Genomic DNA, 24877 nt, shown 5'->3' with positions numbered 1-24877 from the left:
ATACGACGTTTCGAAGCAGCCGCCAGTAATTTTATGAAGCATAAGTTGATTCATTGGACAAAAAATTTCTTCAAGAACCTAACACCCACTATATACCAGGGCCCCGTTCCTCAAAGCGATCGTAGCTCTACGACAGTCGTAAGTCTATGTTAAAGCATGGGAGTTACTACTGTCGTAGCACTACGATCGATTTGAGGAACGGGGCTCTGCAGCATAAATGTTAGTATCTGTTTTGTTTCGTAAATGTCGTTTTTCAAATATTGGTTTCTCTGACATTTACACAAAAGAACCTAACAAGGATTATTTGAATCATTATTAAAACCTTTCGCACGCTCAGATGCAGTTAATTAAGAATTGAATTTTTTAAATTGAATAAATGAAAACAAAATCAGTTAAACATTAATCATTACTTTATAGGACAGTACAGAAAACATAGAAAGCGACTTCGACTGATCATAGTAAAAAATCACAGTTTGTACTCCCATATATAAAAACATCAGCAAATAAATGTGTTCACATATGAAATATAGCAGGAAAGTACTTCCGTGTAAATATACTGAACCACAAAAGAAACGTCGCTTTTCAAAACCAAATGCAAGATTTTGTTCTTACAAAATGGTGTTTTTTTATTATGATTGTATCATTTTATTAACATGTTTTTCAATCCAAATTGACAGTTATTACCAACATCAGTGTGTTTTCTGATGAAAAAGCATATCGACCAAACGCACCTAAAGAAGCAGACGTGGTAAAAGTTTCCGTATGACATTCGTGAAAATGAAAATGCACGTGCATATCGTGACAACCCTACCAATGAAACGAGTCCCAAACTCGCCTGAAATCATTTTTGTTTTGACACAATCGTCATGGCACGACTTACGAGAGATCAGAGGAATCAAGTCTTGGGACGATTGCAAGTTGGCCAGACTGCACGGAGGGTAGCCAATCATTTTAATGTTCATGTTAGGACAATCTACCGACTGCAGGAGTGGTAGCATGTCACTGGCAGCATCCAAGACCGTCCACGCAGGATCGCTTCCACAAAGCGACGGAAAAAGCACGCCATCAGGACTCACAACAGACCCTTACAGTGCGTCGACGTTTGTGCGGAAGAAACCTCTGCTGTCACAGACCCTATCGTAGTCCCGTCCTCACCGCTCATCACCGCCAAAACCGACTGCAATGGGCAACTCAGCATCGAAATTGGCGTTATGGACAATGGAGAACTGTGCTTTTATCTCATGAAAGCCGATATTATGTTTCGACAGTCGATGGCAGAGTGAGAGTATGGTGAAGGCACGGGGAACTGTTTTCCAATGCGTGTATTGCTGAAGGGGACTCGTGGGGTGGTCCAAGCATGATGGTGTGGGGTGCAATCGGTCTGAACCAGTTAGTTGACACATGGTGTTCCAGAATCTTGGTCCAGGATGAGGAAATCACACGACAGCTCCTCGTTGTATTGACCAAGTCATAAGACCCCACGTTTTACCACATTTTGGACGTTACAGAAATCACATCTTCCATCAAGACAACGCCCGTGCCCACACTGCTAGAGTAACTTTGGACTTCCTAAGACAACATGGCATCCAAACCCTACAATAGCCTGCACTCAGTCTTGATTTGAATCCAATAGAACACCTTTGGGACGAGATTCAAAGAAGACTGAATGACCTCCACCCAAGGCCGACAACTGCTGCTTGACTCGATCAGGTATTTCACAGAGTGTGGACTCAAGTGCCTATGGCCTTCATCAACCGGCTAATTCATTCCATGCACAGACGATGCAACGCTTTCATCGATGCCCATAGAGGCCACACACAATACTGACTTTGGGGTATCTTAATGGTACCATTTTTGGTGATTTTGTTTGTGTGAACTCTAAATGTGATTCCCGAAAATGTGTTAACCATAAGTGGCAAGTTTCAACTAAATCCTCCGTTTTGATTGTTAATTAGAATGAATTAAAGTGTGTGCTCTAAGAAACCGCTATCGTTGCGACATTTCTTTTGTGGTTCAGTAGATACATTAATAAGTATAACAGGTGACAGGTGCCTGTCTACAAAACTACTTTGACGCTAAAAAGTCCTCCGTGCACTATGTCGTGACAAGGAGTTGCAACACAAACGGGTTGTTATTGGCGATATTCAAGGTGCTCTAGAAGCGAAGGATAATAAGGTCTTTTGGGGTAAAGTACAGTCTCTTTTACGTTCAACAGCCTCTCAAATGAATATATCAGTTGACACATAGTTCACATATGTTATGAATTTATTAAATCCTGTCTCGCTACCATCAACAGCTTTTGATAAGTGTGTTGAAGGATGTGTAAACTCCCATGATTATTTTCTCAGATCCTATTAATCAGGTTGAAATTATGAGGTGAGGTGAAATTGGGTTTAACGTCGTGCTTGAGAATATTTCGCTCATATGACGACGTGCATGCGTGTGTATGTGTAGGTGCGGCTGCTTGTACTAGCCCAGACTGAAGCTGGTTTTATAGTGCTAGCCCACTGAGATACCATGCCGCAGTGAAGCATGAATACCCCACTCAGACACATTATACTGACTCCGAGCCCACCAGTCCTTGTTGTACCCATTAATGAAAAGGGCCAGGCAGGGACCAACAAGTACCATATTTTAACGTCTTTTGGTATGACGCGGTCGGGGATCGAACCCGCGACCTTCCGCTCTCCGGGCGGACGCTCTAACCACTACACCACGGAGGCGGTCTGAAATTATGAAGGCAATAGAAGTACCAATTAAAGGTAATTATGTGAATGCAATGAACTGAGAGAAGTACAGATGTACAGCTCTATTGGATCTTATATCTATACCAGTAATATGAAAAACGGGCATGTGAGGAGCTGACAAGTGTACCAAGGATTTAGGAGGAAGAAAGGAGGAAGATTTTGGATTGGTATGAAGAAGCAACATCTCAAGAGGTTGCAGCCCGACTTCAGATGTATGAGAGTATGAAAGTGATACTGTTTCAATGGATGGCACTTTCAAGATTTAAAAAAAAATCTTTTTATTCATTTTCAAGATTTGTCCCAAAATATTTTATCAAGTATATATCATCCACTATCATGATAGGTTACATGGTACTTTGCCTGAGCTGTTTTGTCTCCTTCCGGACAAGGCCAGTGCCACATACCGTCCGGTTAGCTCACTGTCTCCTTCCGGATAAGACCAATGCCACGTACCGTCCGGTTAGCTCACTGTCTCCTTCCGGATAAGACCAATGCCACATACCGTCCGGTTAGCTCACTGTCTCCTTCCGGATAAGACCAGTGCCACATACCGTCCGGTTAGCTCACTGTCTCCTTCCGGACAAGGCCAGTGCCACATACCGTCCGGTTAGCTCACTGTCTCCTTCCGGATAAGACCAATGCCACATACCGTCCGGTTAGCTCACTGTCTCCTTCCGGATAAGACCAGTGCCACATACCGTCCGGTTAGCTCACTGTCTCCTTCCGGATAAGACCAGTGTCACATACCGTCCGGTTAGCTCACTGTCTCCTTCCGGATAAGTCCAGTGCCACATACCGTCCGGTTAGCTCACTGTCTCCTTCCGGATAAGACCAGTGTCACATACCGTCCGGTTAGCTCACTGTCTCCTTCCGGATAAGACCAGTGTCACATACCGTCCGGTAAGCTCACTGTCAGAATTGGGACAACTGACTAGAGCAATTACAGAAGTGTGAAATTTCACTGTCAAAATTGGGACTGTCAAAATCGGGACTAAACCTCTCTTAAGTGTGGAAAGGTTCCTGGCATGGATGGTATCCCCCCAGAGTTTAATAAGTTTCTTCCAGTGATTGTCCTATATTTAGAAATGTTATTTAATGCAGTGCTAGATAGTGGGATTTTCCCGGATAGTTGGAATGTTGGAGTCATAGTGCCTTTGTATAAGAAGGGTGATAGGCAAAACCCAAACAACTACAGGGGAATTTCTTTATTAAGTGCAATGGGTAAAATATTCACTAATATTCTAGATTCACGTATCTGAGTTTGGCTGGACCTAAACAAAACTTTACACGAGTCACAGGCAGGTTTTAGAAATGACTATTCAACATTTGATAATATTTTCATTCTACAGTCGCTTGTTCAAAAATATCTAAGGAAACCAAGTCATATGTTTTATGCCTCATTTTTTTATCCCCTGCAACAACGAAGTTGAGGGGGATATAGAAACGAGTTCCGTCCGTCCGTGCGCCCGTGTGTTCGTGCGTCCGTCACACTTATATGGCGGCGGTCTGTAAATAATTGAATCTGGACCAGACAATCCAGTGATCAACAGCATGAGCATCGATCTGTGCAATTGGGAACCGATGACATGTGTCAACCAAGTCAGCGAGCCTGACCACCCGATCCCGTTAGTCGCCTCTTACGACAAGCCTGGGTTACTGATGGTTCATTCGAACCCGGACCTTCACGGGTCCCAAAGGGTAAACATCGGGGCTCGTTCAATCATGAGATATGTCATGGTGTTATTTGTGTAAAGATATTGGAGGTCAACACGCCCGTGGCTGTTGTTTAACGCCACATTCAGCAATATTCCAGCTATATGGCAGCGGTCTAGAGTGAGGCGGATTTTACGCCGCTTTTAGCAATATTCCAGCAATATCACGGCGGGGGACACCGGAAATGGGCTTCACACTTTGTATCCATGTGGGAAATGAACCGGGGTCTTCAGCGTGACGAGCTAACTTTTTCACCATTGGCTACCCCACCGCCCCTCAGCGGTCTGGAAATAATGGACTCTGGACCACATAATCCAGTGATGACCGTCGATAAGTGCCAACCAAGTCGACGAGCCTGACCAACCGATCCCATTTGTCGGGACCGCCTCCGTGGTGGAGTGGTTAGAGCGTCCACCCGGAGAGCGGAAGGTCGCGGGTTCGATCCCCGACCGCGTCATACCAAAAGACGTTAAAATATGGTACTTGTTGGTCCCTGCCTGGCGCTCGGCATTAATGGGTACATCAAGGACTGGTGGGCTCGGAGTCAGTATAATGTGTCTGAGTGGGGTATTCATGCTTCACTGCAGCATGGTATCTCAGTGGGCTAGCACTATAAAACCAGCTTCAGTCTGGGCTAGTACAAGCAGCCGCACCTACACCTACACACGCATGCACATCGTCATATGAGCGAAATATTCTCAAGCATGACGTTAAACCCAATTTCACCTCACCTCACATTCACAGTGCTTCATCACCCGATGAATCATGTTATTCTCTGACAGTCACATTTTATACCTTTTCTGGTATCCCGTCCCCTCATCGACCCGACAACAATTCAGCTGGTTGGTTTCCCTGACCCAGAACACTAAATTTCAGGCCTTTGTTTCATGAGCATATGCTCAACCACCAGGCTACCCAGCGACAACACACTGACACTGTTTAGTTTTACACCGTTTCGAGCAATATTACAGCAATATCACGATGGGGACACCAGAATGAGTGAGTGAGTTGGGTTTTACGCTGCTTTATTCAATGTTCCAGCAATTTCACGAAGGGGGGACACCAGAAATGCTCTTCACACATTATACCAATGTAGGGAATCAAACCCAGTCTTCAGCATGACAAGTGAACGCTTCAACCACCAGGCTACCTCTCAGCGTCATGCATGAAGCATGGTATATATAATAATAATAATAATAATAATAATAATGATAATTTTGCGCCTAGCATCCAACGCGATGCTGTTCTCTGGCGCTACATTATTACCCTGACGGAATTGTACTTTCAAAGCTGCTACTAAACGCTAAGCGCGACCGTATAGGTCCATACACCCGCTTTTCAGGTACCCATTTTAAACAGCTGGGTGGACTGAGTGCAATGTGGACGAAGTGCCTTGCCCAGGGACACAACACAGTATGAGACCCAGGTCACAAATTTTTGTGTCTCCACCGGGATTCGAACCCGGGCCTTTGGCGTGAGAGGCCAGCATGCTAACCACTACACCACTGTGCTCCACATTTCTCAGAGGACAGATGTATGTAGATAACAAACAACACACAAAACCGGTACCAGTATCACAATCTACTTTTATTGCCATACTTGAAACTCCACTGGCAGTTTGACAACACCCTCCCGTCACATACATGTTTCCATACAACTAAATACAATGATTCGTGGATCAAATGACAGTCATTCGGACATCAACATCCAACCATTTACACAAGCAGGGTATTACAAGCAGAGCGAATGTTTAATGCAGGGGAACAATATAGAATCCATTCATACCATCTCGGAAAATACTTTCATGATTTCATATGTTATGACTTCATGTATATAATTCATTATGGCAACCATTGAGCTTGGCTCTCAAAGACTTTCAGGAACATCAAATCAGGGGTTAGTGGAAGCATAAAATAATGGCACTTTCAGGAAACGAATCTCTCATGTTCAGAAAAAAGTGACACCTTTTATTATCACAGTTACACAATCTTCTTCCCTTTGCAACGTTTTGTTAATGACTTGATATGAAAAGTAAATTTCATCAAACTGGATGAATTCTTACATCTAGATTCAAACATCTTTCTCTACTTCACCCCTTATTCGATTCCAAGATGGAGGTAATATCTAAGTTAATTTTTATATCAGTACTTACCTTTCAAAAATGTAATCAAATCTTAAGTGATCCACAAAGTATTAAAACAACAACGAAATCTGGATAGTAATCTGTAAAATTATCTTTCAAAAGAAAAATCTCTGATTAAAACTCAAACAAAATCATACCAACAGAAACAGTTGTACAACAAGTACCATCTTTCAACCAAGTAACAATCTCACCCACAACATAACAAGTATGTAACTATGGTAACAGGTTGTAAACACTGAAACACAGGATAGGATTTCAGTACATGTAGTAATGGCAGTTCCATATATTTTGACTGATTTGGAAAGTGATATATCTTAATTCAACATGCATCCAACATTTCTAGTGGGTCTCAACTTGTTTTCTACCAAGTTAGCTCCCCTAGTGAACTGTCCACCATATTACCAGTGTAACTAAAGAGTATGTGAATAGTTTTATGACGCTAGTATTAAGTAGTGATCTCAAGTTGTACATTTTTCTCATGATTATCCATCGGTCGTAAAAGTTGTTAGATTTTCAAGCAGTTTCTGCTTTTCCAGTGTGTAATTCGGACTACATCATCAACCAGTTTGTTCTGTAGAACATGACCATCAACACTGACAAAGAAAAGTGGAATATACAAAGTCTGATAAATAGGATAAACCATTCTACTTCTGATAGAATATTGTGTATCAGCCCATGATAAACAAAACTGATTTTCAAAATATGTCAAGTTCATATTTAGATATATTGACATTTCTGATTATCCCTTGAAAAGTTGAGCAGTATACTTCAAAAACAAAATTCTTATCACATTTGTCCAGTAGATTTGGTTTTCTGATAATCCATTCATACATGCAAGAGAATATTCAGCAAGACTATATGCCTATATCGCTATGGGCCATGGTGCAGTTCTCAAGAGTAATACACTGAGAATGGAACCCGGCTCTCAAAATGTGAGAACCGATGTTGCGGACGTCCAACGGGGATGTCTACAGCATGCGGCGGATCATGTAGTTAAGGATACCGCCGTTGCGGAAGTACGTCAATTCCACTTCAGTGTCGAAGCGAGCCTTTGCTTGGAATGATCGACCGTCACCAAGCTGAAGAAGAAACGCAGGTCAGTGATGTATAACAAATATCCTGAGAAACAATTCAAAAGACAAGAACTTATCAAACTAACGACAATATAGTATGGACGATCAACATTCCGTTAGAATAATACAGTAGTGATCAAGTTCTTACTTGTCTAAACAATCACAGCACAATTCCACAAGGCAACTGTAGCATGAATTATTTGTAACCTTGTAACAATGAACAATGACAATGGCTGAACAAAGATGTCACATTTCAGCTCTATTGTTCACCTGGTTTCTGACCAGACAAGATTTAGAGTGAGTGAGTGAGTTGGGTTTTATGCCGCTTTTAGCAATATTCCAGCAACATCACAGCGGGGGACACCAGAAATAGGCTTCACACATTGTACCCATGTGGGGAATCGAACCCGGGCCTTCGGCGCGACGAGCGAACGCTTTAACCACTAGGCTACCTCACCACCCCGACAAGGTTTACAGGATGAGCAAACATATGTTAAGCATGTTAAGAATATGGTCAAAATACAAAGGTAAATATTTTAAAAAACATCAAAATTAGAAACATACATGTTGACTCAAACTAAACGTGAACAAAATTTCATTTCATTTTGACACAAAATTGGCTGAGTGATGGCCAAAATAGGTATTAAAATATGGTTGCCTTAGTGAAAATTGGATCCTTCTGAACAAACTTGGATTGAGAAGAGGTTGACTAGAGATACAATGTCCATGACTTTCAGGCAGGTGAGAAATAAACAGAAAGGCATTGGAGTGAGTGAGTGAGTTTAGTTTTACGCCGCTTTTAGCACTATTCCAGCAATATCAGGGCAGGGGACACCAGAAATGGGCTTCACACATTGTACCCATGTGGGGAATTGAACTGGGTCTTCGGCGGGTCAAAGTCGTGACGATCGAACGCCTTAACCACTAGGCTACCCCACCCCCCGAAAGACATTGGAAGAAGCATGACAACTGACCTTGACCTCGATGACCTGGCCTGGTTGAATGTCTTCAGGGATAGTTATGGTGAAGGTTTCTTTTCCAGTGAGCTTGAGTGTGTCAGCCGTCTGACCATCCAGGTACTGCAGAGGAATCAGACCCATCCCAACTAGGTTGCTGCGGTGAATACGCTATAACAGCCCGCATACACCCTGGAAAGAGGAATAATTATGTCAGTTGGGTCAAGTTGCGGTGAATACGCCAGAACTCCTCAGGCTATAACAGCCCCACACCCTGGAAAGAGGAATAATTATGTCAGTCTCTCGGCTAGTTGCTGCGGTGAATACGCTGTAACTCTCGGCGCCCCCAACTGGAAAGAGGAATAATCATGTCAGTTGGGTCAGGTTGCTGCGGTGAATACGCTTAAGTAACGCCTATAACAGTGAATACACCCAGTTAATACGCACAACACTCGGCTATAACAGCCCGCACACCCTGGAAACATGAATAAGCATAATTTGCACATTTAAGTGAGTGAGTTTAGTTTTACGCCGCATTCAGCAATATTCCAGCTATATGGCGGCGGTCTGTAAATAATCGAGTCTGGACCAGACAATCAAGTGATAAACAGCATGAGCATTGATCTGCTCAATTGGGAACCGATGACATGTCACCCAAGTCAGCGAGCCTGACGACCCGATCCCATTAGTGGCTTCTTACGACAAGCATGGGTTACTGAAGATCAATTCTAGCCCGGACCTTCACAGGTCTTTAAAGGTGAAGGCTGTACATATTCATTATTTTTTGTGAAATGAATGTTTGGCTTAACCCCACTTTGAACAGAATTCCAGCTAAAGCAGTCAATCACAAAATAAATATTGCCATGAGTGTATCTGTGACAATTAACGGTGACATTTCCTTAAGATTCAGGGCCAAAAACTGGCCCCTGAAAATGTCTAGATAAATTGTTATATGATTAGACTAAGAAACACTGACTCAAGATGGACTCACAAGTATGAACGGGCCCTTTGCTGCCCAGTCTCGTGATGACCCGGACCCGTAATCCTTGCCGGCCAGAATAACCAGCGTCTTGTTATCTTTGCGGTATCTCTCAGCTGCGTCAAACACGTCCATCTACAGCAAACAATTGTAGCAATCAAGGCCACCTGCATCGATAAGTCAGGACATATTACCTGCATCACCAATGTATTAACCCCATAAGGGATAAACCCTGTATATACTATCATCCATCAATATCAACTGCAAACTGCATCACCTTGGTATATATTACCTATATTCCCATCACCTTGGTGTATATAACCTACATATATTAACCCCACACTGCATCACCTTGGTATATATTACCTATATTCCCATCACCTTGGTGTATATAACCTACATATATTAACCCCACACTGCATCACCTTGGTATATATTACCTATATTCCCATCACCTTGGTGTATATTACCTACATATATTAACCCCACACTGCATCACCTTGGTATATATTACCTACACATATTACCTCCACACTGCATCACCTTGGTGTATATTACCTACATATATTACACCCACACTGCATCACCTTGGTATATATTACCTCCACACTGCATCACCTTGGTATATATTACCTACATATATTAACCCCACACTGCATCACCTTGGTATATATTACCTACACATATTACCTCCACACTGCATCACCTTGGTGTATATTACCTACATATATTACACCCACACTGCATCACCATGGTATATATTACCTATATTCCCATCACCTTGGTGTATATTACCTACACATATTACCCCTACACTGCTGACCGCCTCCGTGGTGGAGTGGTTAGAGCGTCCGCCCGGAGAGCGGAAGGTAGCGGGTTCGATCCCCGACCGCGTCATACCAAAAGACATTCAAATATGGTACTTGTTGGTCCCTGCCTGGCGCTCGGCAGTAATGGGTACAACAAGGACTGGTCGGCTCAGAGTCAGTATAATGTGTCTATGTGGGGTATTCATGCTTCACTGCGGCATGGTATCTCAGTTAGCTAGCACTTTAAAACCAGCTTCAATCTGGGCTAGTACAAGCAGCCGCACATACACATACACACACATGCACGCCGTCATATGAGCGAAATATTCTCAAGTACGACGTTAAACCCAATTCCACCACCACCACCACCACACTGCATAACCTTGGTATATATTACCTATATTCCCATCACCTTGGTGTATATGACCAACATATATTACCCCCACACTGCATCACCTTGGTATATATTACCTATATTCCCATCACCTTGGTGTATATTACCTACATATATTACCTCCACACTGCATCATCTTGGTATATATGACCTACATATATTACCTCCACACTGCATCACCTTGGTATATATTACCTACACATATTACCTCCACACTGCATCACCTTGGTGTATATTACCTACATATATTACACTCACACTGCATCACCTTGGTATATATTACCTATATTCCCATCACCTTGGTGTATATTACCTACACATATTACCTCCACACTGCATCACCTTGCTTTATATTACCTACATATATTACCTCCACACTGCATCACCTTGGTATATATTACCTATATTCCCATCACCTTGGTGTATATTACCTACATATATTACCTCCACACTGCATAACCTTGGTGTATATGAACTACATATATTACCCCTACACTGCATCACCTTGGTATATATTACCTACATATATTACCTCCACACTGCATCACCTTGGTGTAAATTACCTACACATATTACCCCCACACTGCATCACCTTGGTGTATATTACCTACACATATTACCCCCATGCTGCATCCCCTTGGTGTATATAACCTACACATATTACCCCCATGCTGCATCCCCTTGGCATGTATTACCTACACATATTACCCCCACACAGGATCGTCCTGTTATATATAACCTAAATATATTACCCTCACACTGTGTCACCCCTGTACATATATTGCCCTCACACACTGAATCAAGCCTGTATATATTACCTCCTCTCCACTTGGTATATGAACAGTCCTGGGACCTGGCTTGCTAACAAACTTGTTCACCAATCGGATGTTGGCAAATGTACCACGTGCCATGACTGAGTCATGCCCTCGCCGAGACCCGTATGAGTTGAACTGTCGTGGCACCAGGCTGGACAAAATACACAAATACATCGGAACATATGATCGATATTAAATTTGTGTTGTATTTATTCAAATCGTGTGCAGTTGTGCAATGTTACAAGCAGCATTATACACAGACAACAAGACCACAATGCAATGTCTTAATATTACTACATAGTTCCCGTTCTTAATATTACTACATAGTTCCCGTTCTTAATATTACTACATAGTTCCCCTTCTTAATATTACTACATAGTTCCCCTTCTCAATATTACTACATAGTTCCCCTTCTTAATATTACTACATAGTTCCCCTTCTTAATATTACTACATAGTTCCCCTTCTTAATATAACTACATAGTTCCCCTTCTTTATATTACTACATAGTTCCCCTTCTTAATATTACTACATAGTTCCCCTTCTTAATATTACTACATAGTTCCCCTTCTTAATATTACTACATAGTTCCTTCTTTAATATAGTTCCCTACATAGTTCCCCTTCTTAATATTACTACATAGTTCCCCTTCTTAATATTACTACATAGTTCCCCTTCTTAATATTACTACATAGTTCCCCTTCTTAATATTACTACATAGTTCCCCTTCTTTATATTACTACATAGTTCCCCTTCTTAATATTACTACATAGTTCCCCTTCTTAATATTACTACATAGTTCCCCTTCTTCTTAATATTACTACATAGTTCCCTTCTTAATATTACTACATAGTTCCCCTTCTTAATATTACTACATAGTTCCCCTTCTTAATATTACTACATAGTTCCCTTCTTATATTACTACATAGTTCCCCTTCTTAATATTACTACATAGTTCCCTTCTTAATATTACTACACCCCTTCTTAATAGTTCCCTTCTTAATATTACTACATAGTTCCCCTTCTTAATATTACTACATAGTTCCTACATTTCCCCTTCTTATATACTTCTTACTACATATTCCCCTACATAGTTCTTCACCCTTCTTAATATTACTACATAGTTCCCCTTCTTAATATTACTACATAGTTCCCCTTCTTTATATTACTACATAGTTCCCTTCTTAATATTACTACATAGTTCCCTTCTTAATATTACTACATAGTTCCCCTTCTTTATATTACCCTACATATTACTTCCCCTTCTTAATATAACTACATAGTTCCCCTTCTTAATATTACTACATAGTTCCCTTCTTAATATTACTACATAGTTCCCTTCTTAATATTACTACATAGTTCCCCTTCTTAATATTACTACATAGTTCCCCTTCTTAATATAACTACATAGTTCCCCTTCTTAATATTACTACATAGTTCCCCTTCTTTATATTACTACATAGTTCCCCTTCTTAATATTACTACATAGTTCCCCTTCTTAATATTACTACATAGTTCTCCTTACCCTCTGCTGGACAAGTATCTTGCAGCGCTGCTGTTCCTGGCAATGCTCCCAGCGGGTGAGATATGATCTGTGGTCACCGAGTCCCCTAAGTTCAGCAGCACATGGGCGTCGGTAACTTTAGGCAGGGTGGAAGGCAATTCCCTTGTCTGTAACAACACAACACATTGTCAACACAACACACTGACGTACCCTCCATCCAAGAGAATCAATAATAGAACTGTATTTTGCTGGTTGGTTAGTTAGTTTGTTTGTTGTTTAACCCGCCCTCAGCAATATTCCAGCTATATGGCGGCTGTCTGGAAATAATCAAGTCTGGAAATAATCAAGTCTGGACCAGACAATCCAGTGATCAACAGCATGAGCATCGATCTCTGCAATTGGGATACGATGACATGTGTCACCCAAGACAGCGAGCCTGACCACACGATCCCGTTAGTCGCCTCTTACAACAAGCATGGGTTACTGAAGATCAATTCCACCCTGGATGTCCATGAGTGTCAACCAAATCAGCGAGCCTGAACACACGATCCCGTTAGTCGCCTCTTACGACAAGCATGGGTTACTGAAGATCAATTCCACCCTGGATGTTCATGAGTGTCACCCAAGACAGCGAGCCTGACCACCCGATCCCGTTAGTCGCCTCTTATGACAAGTATGGGTTACTGAAGATCAATTCCACCCTGGATGTTCATGAGTGTCACCCAAGTCAGCGAGCCTGACTACCCAATCCCGTTAGTCACCTCTTATGACAAGCATGGGTTACTGAAGATCAATTCCACCCTGGATGTTCATGAGTGTCACCCAAGACAGCGAGCCTGACCACCCGATCCCGTTAGTCGCCTCTTATGACAAGTATGGGTTGCTGAAGATCAATTCCACCCTGGATGTTCATGAGTGTCACCCAAGTCAGCGAGCCTGACTACCCGATCCCGTTAGTCACCTCTTACGACAAGCATGGGTTACTGAAGATCAATTCCACCCTGGATGTTCATGAGTGTCACCCAAGACAGCGAGCCTGACCACCCGATCCCGTTAGTCGCCTCTTATGACAAGTATGGGTTACTGAAGATCAATTCCACCCTGGATGTTCATGAGTGTCACCCAAGACAGCGAGCCTGACCACCCGATCCTGTTAGTTGCCTCTTGTTCCTGACATACTAGTCATCCTTTAAAGATGTGAAATTTTGCCAAAAAACCCCCAAAAGGTCTACATGTTTTTTCCTTATTTTTGTGTGCATTAACAAATTTCATTAATGACGCTAACCAATTTTTTTCGATGATTGATAGGCTGTAATAAACCAATCATCAATTATGAGATGTTAACCAATTCCCAACACTAGTATGAACATGGCACAACTCACCATGCCGTCAAAGAATGGCGGAGACTTGATGTAGGTGGAGCTGTCGTCCCATGGGAACAGCATGGTGTCCGGAGCCTCGAGTGAGTTCCACCTAGTGTTTCCCTTCTGCAATACAACATTGAGAGGGGTGAGATAGGGTTCAAGTCATAGGCAACATTACTACACCGATACAGCTACAAGCATGCAAGTATGTGCGTGTTAGGTTTTACAGTTTTATGCTGTTCTTCCCTGACTTATTGTTTGTTTGTTTGTTGTTTAACACCGCACTCAGCAATATTCCAGCTATATGGCAGCAGTCTGTAAATAATCGAGTCTGGACCAGACAATCCCATGATCAACAGCATGAGCATCGATCTACGCAACTGGGATACGATGACTGTCAGATAGGACTGGGTCGGGTAGGAAAAAATGGAATCGAGGACCCGCATGTACTTACCCGAATCAGAATCGAGTACCCGGAAATGTAAGGAATAAAGCGCTTCTGTCAACTTTCTGAATATTCAATCACAGGGTGACAGAGATTTTTCAAGAAAATTTGAAATGATAGCAATAAGACACTGAAACTGAACTTAGGCTATATAATTTGCGTTTGTTTAAACAATATAGAGAGTAACACCATTACTTACATTCCTCCTTAAAACACAGATTGAACTTTTCGCTCCTGCTGTTACTGTAACTTGACTACTCACTGCTCATGCGCAGTTAATAATAATCTCTATTAATCGGACAATACCAATGAAGCAAATGAGTGCTACGTCAATCATGTAAAATACAAGTTATTATCTCCCCTTGCCATTACAGAATTCTCTCCTTTTCCGGGTACTCGATTCCTAGAAATAGGACTCGATTCCAGCTGTACCCGACCCGGGTTCGAGTACCCCTCCCAGCCCTACTGTCAGAGACACGTGTCAACCAAGTCCTGACCTCCCAATCCCGTTAGTCGTCTCTTACGACAAGCAGGGTTGCTGAAGACAAAGTCTTACCCGGATCTTCACAGATTCAGCCATTAGTGAATTACTCTTTTGTGATATGATACATATCTTGATAGCAATCAATATCACAATATTTTACACTAATCTAACAAATGATTAAAGAAACAAACGTCACATTAATTTGAACCAGCACTTACAGATATTCTAGAGTAAACATCTTGAAACATAGCCGGTACCACGTTCTCCTTCTCGATTTCCTGTGGACAGAAATGTTATTATATACACAGCATAGGCAATAGACAAGAATGCTGAGTTCAGCAAAATTCTACTCGCCATAGTAAGACCACACAATGCTGTAAAAATCTGTTGAAAATGAAGAGCCTTGAAGAATCGTAACATCTCAATTCCACGGTAAAGGGTTCACATATTTTACCTGGATATCTTGTCTGGTGGGCCAGATGTCGCGCAGGTAGACGTCCTTGCCTTCAGGTGTTGTACCTGGAACAGCATGTCCAACAGAGTCACACAGAAGCAAATACACAACATTCTCCATTACAGAGGACCCGTGAAGGTCCGGGTTAGAATGAACCTTCAGTAACCCTGGATTACCCTCCTCAAGACCACCTTCCTCCTTAAGACCACCTTGAAAAAAACACCTCTTAAGTGTCTTAAATAATCCTTTTCAAACCCAATTTCTTGATTACCCGTCTCAAGACCAACCTCCTCCTCAATACCAACTTCCTACTCAGACCATCTTGAGAAAACATGGGCCTTTTGTTTCATTTGATATTTTTGCTATGAGGCTTTTGTCCGAGGGGCATTTCTCTATGGGGCTTGGGTCCTGTGGGGCTTTTGTCTGTCCACCGTACGTAGATTTCCCAAGTCATCCCTACCTAGTGGCTGTGTCTCGAAGTCTATACAGACAGTTCCTGCCAGGGCGTAGGCTATCACCAGTGGGGGTGAAGCCAGGTAATTGGCTCTGGTCAGTGGATGTATACGCCCCTCAAAGTTACGATTGCCGGACAGAACACCGCAGGTCACCAGGTCGCCCTGAAAGGTCATCATAAAGTTAGTCAGTTGACAGTTAAAAGTACATCAAGTGGCAATTAACTCTGCAGCAACAATGAAGACAGGTTAACAATGACTTCAAACCCTTTCCTTGAGAGCAACTTCAGTACCAACATATGTTATATTTGGGATTACACTTTCTTAGTAAAGTACAAATTCTAGTACTTTTTTTGGGTTGAGTCCTATCCGGGATTCGAACCCACACCCTCAGAGTCAGACACCAAATTGCCAGCACACAAAGTCAGCCGCCTAACCCGCTCAGCCACCACTAGAATTGGTACTAAAATTTGTACTTTTTTAAGAAAGTGTAATCCCAAATATAACATATGTTGCATCTGACCACTTTCCAAATGGCATTGTGTAATCGTAACTTCAGTACCTTCAGCGATTAAAAAGAATAAAAAACACAGCATGTTGATTGTTATTTAATGCCCCACTCGGTAATATCCAATCACATGTCGGCAGTCTGTAAATAATTATCTGGACCTCACAATCCAGTGATTGATGTAATGAGCATCATCAATGCATGCATTTGGGATGCACACAGACCGAACCCGTCAGTCTGACCACCCAAAGGGGGTAGCTGCCTCTCAAAACAAATCTGTAAACAATCAACTCTGGACCACAAACCAGTGATCAATAGCATGAGCATCAATCTACTCAATTGGGACACAATGTGTCAACCAAGTCAACAAGTCCGAGTGAGTATAGTTTTACGCAGCACTCAGCAATAATCCAGTCAATCCAGTGATCAACAGCATGAGCATCAATCTGTGCAATTGGGAACTGATGACATGTGTCAACCAAGTCAGCGAGCCTGACCACCCGATCCCGTTAGTCGCCTCTTATGACAAGCATGGGTTACTGAAGATCAAAATTCTAACCCGGACCTTCAAGGGTCTCAACAAGACTGACCACTGTATCCCGTTCAAATCCTTTTTGGACGACAACCTGAGTGCGACCTTACCTTCTCTATCCCCTCAGCCACTGCGTCAGGAAGAGGTCCACTGTTTCCTATACACGTCATACAGCCATACCCTACGATACTGAACCTGGCAAAAACAGAAAATACCACACTGACAAAAGCAACCCACATCCAAAGTTCCACATGCCAAGTCTAAAATCAGCTCTGATAAAGGTAAAATTGTGGCATTCACTTAAACATTTGACATTTGAAATAGAAAAGCATCAACTCGACCCTAAGGTTAAAGATTACATGATGCATCGTCATGTAACACTGACTGACTGACTGAGTTTGGTTTTACGCCGCTTTTAGCAATATTCCAGCAATATCACGGCGGGGGACACCAGAAATGGGCTTCACACATTGTACCCATGTGGGGATTCGAACCCGGGTCTTCGGCGTGACGAGCCAACGCTTGAACCACTAGGCTACCCCACCGCCCTTCGTCTTATAACAGATGGACACACTCATCATTCCAGTAAACTTAGGCTCAGTATTATTCGTTACACTGCTATACTGAGTCTTAACAAACCCTAGTCAGGGATTTACAAGTAGCGAATTCCTGCGTCCTATATGCATAAATATTGACAATGGACGCAACAAAGTTTATTAGCGCATCCACAGGGATACACAAAAGGTCCAAATACTTTTTGTGAAAATTCCAATCAAGACACAATAAGTTATCACTGAGTTTGCTACCAGCTGGGTTATGGTATTATTTGCAATTTAACAATGTGATGATCACAATACACAATACAATAACAGTATTAATAATAATAAATAAGTGTCTGGGACCCCCCTTTTGTTGACCAGGACCCCTGAAAATTAATAGTCCCAGGTACTTTCAAATACAGGACTCAAGGTAAATCCCTGCCTAGTAGAAGGTCCAGAGATGCCAACCTAATTTAGCCCAATCAGTATTTTGGCCAAAAACTGATGTTAATACTAGTATCAACCTGTCCAAAGAATTTTCATATTTAATACAATATATATAGATATTCAAAGAACTTGTTATTAACATTGTATTCACCTAAATCAGTTGTAAGTATCCACATATTGCTTGATACTGAATAAAATGTGGTTGCAATTTATTGTGTATGGTACATATGCTATTGATAATTTAATTTAATGGGGTTTCTTAAATTTTGTTATAATTTTACTGATCGTAGTCGCAAATTTTGTGTTGTTGTTTTTTCATAACGAATACGATAAAATCGTATGCGTTGGCATCTCTGGAAGGTCGCATCAGCAAACCTTACTTACTTAGACTGTCATCATTCCAGCTATGTTATGGCAGCCTGTAAATAATCAAATCTGGACCGGACGATCCAGTGATTGATATTGTGAGCATCAAGCCACTCCGTTGTGGTGTAACGCACACACACAATAAACCAAGTCACTGGGCCTGACAACCTAATCCTTTTGATAACCTCTTACATTGGGACCCGTGAAGATCCGGGTTAGAATATTGATCTTCAGTAACCCATGCTTGTCGTTAGAGGCGACTAACGGGATTGGGTGGTCAGTATCGCTCACTTGGTTGACACATGTCATCGGTTCCCAATTGCACAGATCGATGCTCATGCTGTTGATCACTGGATTGTCTGGTCCGGACTCAATTATTTACAGACCGCCGCCATATAGCTGGAATATTGCTGAGTGCGGCGTAAAACTAAACTCACTCACTCACTCATTGGTTTGTTGGTTTATTGCTGAACACCACACTCAGAAAATATTCGAGAAGTCTGTAATTAATAACCGAGCCTGGGCCTGACAATCCAGTGATCAACAGCATGAGGATCGATCTACGCAATTGGGATACGATAACATGTTGACAGAAAGCAAGCCTGACCACCCGACCCAGCTAGTCGCCTCTTACAACAAACATCAGTCTGAGTTTTGACTGAGTTTTGACTTAAGTTAGAGTCATTTTGAGTTTGGTGGATAGATTACTTAAGTTGTTTGGGCTTTTTTTATTTTTAAAATGCAGTTGAGTTAAAAATTCAGCTGTTTCAAATTGTCAAACTCAGTTTGAAATTTGAGTAAAAACTAAAGTTTGTTTCGAGAAAACGGGGCCAGTTCTAACATAGATCTTCACTCGGATGGCCAGCATATGTGGCTGGTCACCAATTCTAAACAAGAATACACAGTGGCCATGAAAACCATGGCATATATAAACGGTAAATTAAATCATAATTCATGGAAGGCTGTTGGTCCTTACCCTAGTTTTTCCAGATAGGGTGTGACCCCACTCTCGCGGAGATAGTAAGTGACGACTCCGCTGCCCGGGGAGAGACTAGTCTTGATGTAGGGCTTCACGGACAGCCCTGCCTCTACAGCCTTCTTGGCCAGGAGACCTGTAACATGATACAATGCACTGTTGTGACTAGGTACGTGAGAAGAAATAGAGAATCTCACCCACGTGTCTACTGATATCAATGTATATCAACCCGTAAGGTAAGGTGAGGTGAGGTGAAATTGGGTTTTACGCCGTGCTTGAGAATATTTCACTCATATGACGACGTGCATGCGTGTGTATGTGTATGTGTATGTGCGGCTGCTTGTACTAGCCCAGACTGAAGCTGGTTTTATAGTGCTAGCCCACTGAGATACCATGCCGCAGTGAAGCATGAATACCCCACTCAGACACATTATACTGACTCCAAGCCGACCAGTCCTTGTTGTACCCATTAATGCGTAGCGCCAGGCAGGGACCAACAAGTACCATATTTTAACGTCTTTTGGTATGACGCGGTCGGGGATCGTACCCGCAACCTTCCGCTCTCCGGGCGGACGCTCTAACCACTATACCACGGAGGCGGTCGTATATCAACACGAGTTGATAAAGTTACAAAGGATATTTTTTCAACGAGTGTTGATATATTTGATATCAGAAGACACGAGGGTGAGATTCTATTTATCATCAAAAATCATTCTTCATTAGTTTTCAATGGAAAATGTACATCTCTCAACACTGTACTACCATTAGACTTGCAGTGCAGCGATGTCATAGCATTGTGATGTCATCAAGTTCATGACATCATAGCATTGTCAGGGCATTGTACAAAATCTACTGTCAAAACATACCTCCTATGATCTCACACAAGCGATATCTCCTGTGGAACACAGTTTTGGATGATAAACCGTTCAACCATCAGGGCGAAACAAGAAAACATCATCAATTTTACGGGGCAATTTCGAATTTGAGGCATTAACAGCATTCCATATTTTCCAAAACCTGCAGACCAGATGCATAAAAAGGAGTACTCAGGGGGCAAAATAGATATAAACTACATCAAATTTTTAACCTAGTAAGCATAGTAAGGTTCATTCTCCTAATTTCAGTTTCTAGGAGAACTTGTCACACTGTAGACTCTCTTCACCAAGTATTAAAATAACCCCGATCAAGGGTCATATCTAACGACAAAGTTACCGAGTTATCTGACCTCTATTTAAAATACTGACACCATGTTTACACCAATACAACAATAGAACACTGCACAGCCCTCATCATAGTTGTTGATTATCCTCCTACATTTTCTACATATAGCAAAGAGTCATCTCGATCTTCTGCTTCAAGGCCAAGTCTGGTGTAAACTATGTAACCCCCTGTTGAAGTGTACGTGTACCCACCTGCTCCCAGCATGACGGACTAAGTCTGGTGTAAACAATGTAACCCCCTGTTGAAGCATAATCGAACACAAACAATCCCAGCATGACACTTGGAAGTTAAATATGTAACCCCCTGTTGAAGCAAGGTTGGTTTTGTCTGCTCCCAGCATTTCGGAGGAAGTCTGGTGTAAGCCATGTAACCCCTGTTGAAGTGTATGTGTACCCACCTGCTCCCAGCATGATTTAGGAAGTCTGGTGTAAATACTATGTAACCCCCTGTTGAAGTGTGACATTTTGCCCACCTGCTCCCAGCATGTTTTTCAAAGTCTGGTGTGTGCACTATGTAACCCCATTGAAGTGTATGTGTAACCACCTGCTCCCAGCATGACGGAGGAAGTCTGGTAAACTATGTAACCCCTGTTGAAGTGTAATGTGTACCCACCTGCTCCAGCATGACGGAGGAAGTCTGGTGTAAACTATGTAACCCCCTGTTGAAGTGTACGTGTACCCACCTGCTCCCAGCATGACGGAGGAAGTCTGGTGTAAACCATGTAACCCCCTGTTGAAGTGTATGTGTACCCACCTGCTCCCAGCATGACGGAGGAAGTCTGGTGTAAACTATGTAACCCCCTGTTGAAGTGTATGTGTACCCACCTGCTCCCAGCATGACGGAGGGAAGTCTGGTGTAAACTATATAACCCCTGTTGGAAGTGTCGTGCATTGTACCCACCTGCTCCCAGCATGACGGAGGAAGTCTGGTGTAAACTATGTAACCCCTGTTGAAGCGTACGTGTACCCACCTGCTCCCAGCATGACGGAGGAAGTCTGGTGTAAACTATGTAGCCCCCTGTTGAAGTGTACGTGTACCCACCTGCTCCCAGCATGACGGAGGAAGTCTGGTGTAAACTATGTAACCCCCTGTTGAAGCGTACGTGTACCCACCTGCTCCCAGCATGACCGGAGGAAGTCTGGTGTAAACCATGTAACCCCTGTTGAAGTGTCGTGTACCCACCTGCTCCCAGCATGACGGAGGAAGTCTGGTGTAAACTATGTAACCCCTGTTGAAGCGTCGTGTACCCACCTGCTCCCAGCATGACGGAGGAAGTCTGGTGTAAACCATGTAACCCCCTGTTGAAGTGTACGTGTACCCACCTGCTCCCAGCATGACGGAGGAAGTCTGGTGTAAACTATGTAACCCCCTGTTGAAGTGTACGTGTACCCACCTGCTCCCAGCATGACGGAGGAAGTCTGGTGTAAACTATGTAACCCCCTGTTGAAGTGTAATGTACCACCTGCTCCCAGCATGACGGAGGAAGTCTGGTGTAAACCATGTAACCCCCTGTTGAAGTGTAATGCGTGTACCCACCTGCTCCCAGCATGACGGAGGAAGTCTGGTGTAAACTATGTAACCCCTGTTGAAGCGTAACGTACCCACCTGCTCCCAGCATGACGGAGGAAGTCTGGTGTAAACCATGTAACCCCCTGTTGAAGTGTACGTGTACCCACCTGCTCCCAGCATGACGGAGGAAGTCTGGTGTAAACTATGTAACCCCCTGTTGAAGTGTACGTGTACCCACCTGCTCCCAGCATGACGGAGGAAGTCTGGTGTAAACTATGTAACCCCCTGTTGAAGTGTACGTGTACCCACCTGCTCCCAGCATGACGGAGGAAGTCTGGTGTAAACTATGTAACCCCCTGTTGAAGTGTACGTGTACCCACCTGCTCCCAGCATGACGGAGGGGTTGCTGGTGTTGGTGCAGCTGGTGATGGCAGCAATGACGACAGAGCCGTGATTAATGGTGTATTCCTGATTGTCGAAAACAATAGGCACTGTTGTCGACAGCTTGTCCTCGGATAGGCCAAAACCCTGTACAAACACAAGGAACATTTTCAATGAAGTCTTCCCAAGCCTTTCTTTCATTGTTTGCTTTGTTTCTGTGTTTGTTGTTTAACACCTCACTCATCAATATGGCGTAAACAACAGAGTCTGGACCAGACAATCCAGTGATCAACAGCACGAGCATCAGCAGAGATGCCAACCCTGAATCAAATGAAAGCAGAGTCATGCCTTGCTAAAAGCAATTCCCGAGCCCTGAAGGTGCGAGTTGGGGTTGAGCGTGAGAGGGGTCTGGGGCCCCTTTTGACGGTGGGGGTCTGGGGGACCTCCCCTATGAAAATCTTTAGATTTAGCCTGGAAATATCCAATTTCTGGGCATACTTAACCAGATAATTCTTAACTCAAACGAACATATTTACAAAAATTCTTTCAAATATTCTAAATTTATATAGATATTTGTATTTTCTAAAAATCGGAGTTTTTATAGACAAATCGGAGTGTGGATTTTGTATTTGAAAATCGGAGTAACTTCTCCAAAATCGGAGTGGTTGGCATCTCTGCATCAATCCATTCAGATGGGATACAATGATCCAATGTGTCAACCAAGTCAGCGAGTCTGAAAACCCGATCCCGTTATTCGCCTCTTACGACAAACGATGTGCTACTGAAGACAAATATCTAACCCGGATCTTCACGGGGGACAAACATGGGTTGGTGAAGACCAATTCTAACCCGCATCTTCACAGGTCTTTCTTCATTTGTACTCACTGATACTCCAGCGGTAGGATGGGGGCCTGTAAATAATCAAGTCTGGACGACAATCCAAGCTACAATGCACAGTTTCCAGAAACAAATATTCCAGCAAAATCATGGCAGGGGATTGGGGAATAAGACCCAGTTCTTTGGCTGCAGCGAGCAAACGCTTTAACCACTAGGCTACCATACTACCCATCAAACCTACAACCATGGTTATGGTACAAAGTGAGCCAGTGAGTCTGGTTTTTACAGAGCATATTCCAACAATATCACGCAGAGGGACACCTTGAACAGTCCTCACACATTGTATCCATGTGGGGAAATCAAACCCGGGTATTCAGCGTGACGAGCCAACACCTTAACCATTAGGCTACCTCACTGCCCTGGTTATTGTACTGACAAACCTAGACTGACTGACTGAGTATGGTTTTACGCTGCTTTTAGCAATATTACAGCAACATCACGGTGGGGACACCAGAAATGGGCTTCACACATTGTACCCATGTGGGGATTAAAACCAACCCTGGTCTTGAGTGAGTGAGTTTAGTGTTCGCGTGCACTCAGCAATAGCCGGTCTGTAAATAATCGAGCTGGACCAGACAATCAAGTGAAACCACATCGATCCTGCAGGCTACCACACCGCCCCCCACAAACCTAGAAACATTACCAGAGTAAAATCAAGATTGGACATCACATACACAGGTTTCTGGCATGACCAAAGGATACAGTTGACAATGAACTGCAGGGCCTTAGTTACAATCCATCAATCATACGATCAAACATTGGACTCTGATGAGTGAACAGTCGTGATGTATCAACAGGTGAGTCAGTTATTCCACTCCAACAAGGTACTGACCTTGAAGCCAACCTTGGTTGACAGGCAACTGAGGAAGTCCGACTTCATGTCGGAGACGGATACACGGTCGTGAGGACGTTTGGGCCCAGAGCAGCAAGGAACTACACTGGCAAGGTCAAGTTCGACGACCTGAAAAAACCCCATACACTTTAGATGTTTGTGATTTACACTTACTGGGTAGAGGCCTAGGAGTGTGAGATGAGGTCTGGAATGATAGGAGAGTTGAATGGGGTGTGAATCTTGGGAGAGTGGAACAGGGCCTTGAATCTTGGGAGAGCGGAATGGGGCGTGAATCTACTGAGTGTGGAACAGGGCCTTGAATCTTGGGAGAGCGGAAT

At 43.0% G+C, this 24877-nt stretch overlaps 1 protein-coding gene across 1 annotated transcript in view; it reads right to left on the bottom strand.

Annotated features, from left to right (window-relative positions):
* Nucleotides 1-6026: 6026 nt before the first annotated feature.
* The window catches only part of LOC124265373 (cytoplasmic aconitate hydratase-like), a 55163-nt gene continuing 36312 nt past the window's right edge, over nucleotides 6027-24877 (bottom strand). The window contains 14 exon segments of the mRNA XM_046700148.1: nucleotides 6027-7682; nucleotides 8651-8805; nucleotides 9077-9107; nucleotides 9624-9746; nucleotides 11633-11780; nucleotides 13154-13299; nucleotides 14515-14619; nucleotides 15644-15703; nucleotides 15880-15944; nucleotides 16340-16496; nucleotides 17482-17566; nucleotides 19700-19835; nucleotides 22810-22957; nucleotides 24540-24668. Coding sequence (XP_046556104.1) covers nucleotides 7572-7682; nucleotides 8651-8805; nucleotides 9077-9107; nucleotides 9624-9746; nucleotides 11633-11780; nucleotides 13154-13299; nucleotides 14515-14619; nucleotides 15644-15703; nucleotides 15880-15944; nucleotides 16340-16496; nucleotides 17482-17566; nucleotides 19700-19835; nucleotides 22810-22957; nucleotides 24540-24668 — 1599 coding nt within the window. The 3' untranslated portion in view covers nucleotides 6027-7571.

Source organism: Haliotis rubra, unplaced genomic scaffold (assembly GCF_003918875.1).
Source record: "Haliotis rubra isolate DU_JTF1 unplaced genomic scaffold, ASM391887v1 Scf976, whole genome shotgun sequence".
Classification (NCBI taxonomy): Eukaryota; Metazoa; Mollusca; class Gastropoda; order Lepetellida; family Haliotidae; genus Haliotis; species Haliotis rubra.
This window is presented reverse-complemented; position numbering and strand designations above follow the sequence as displayed.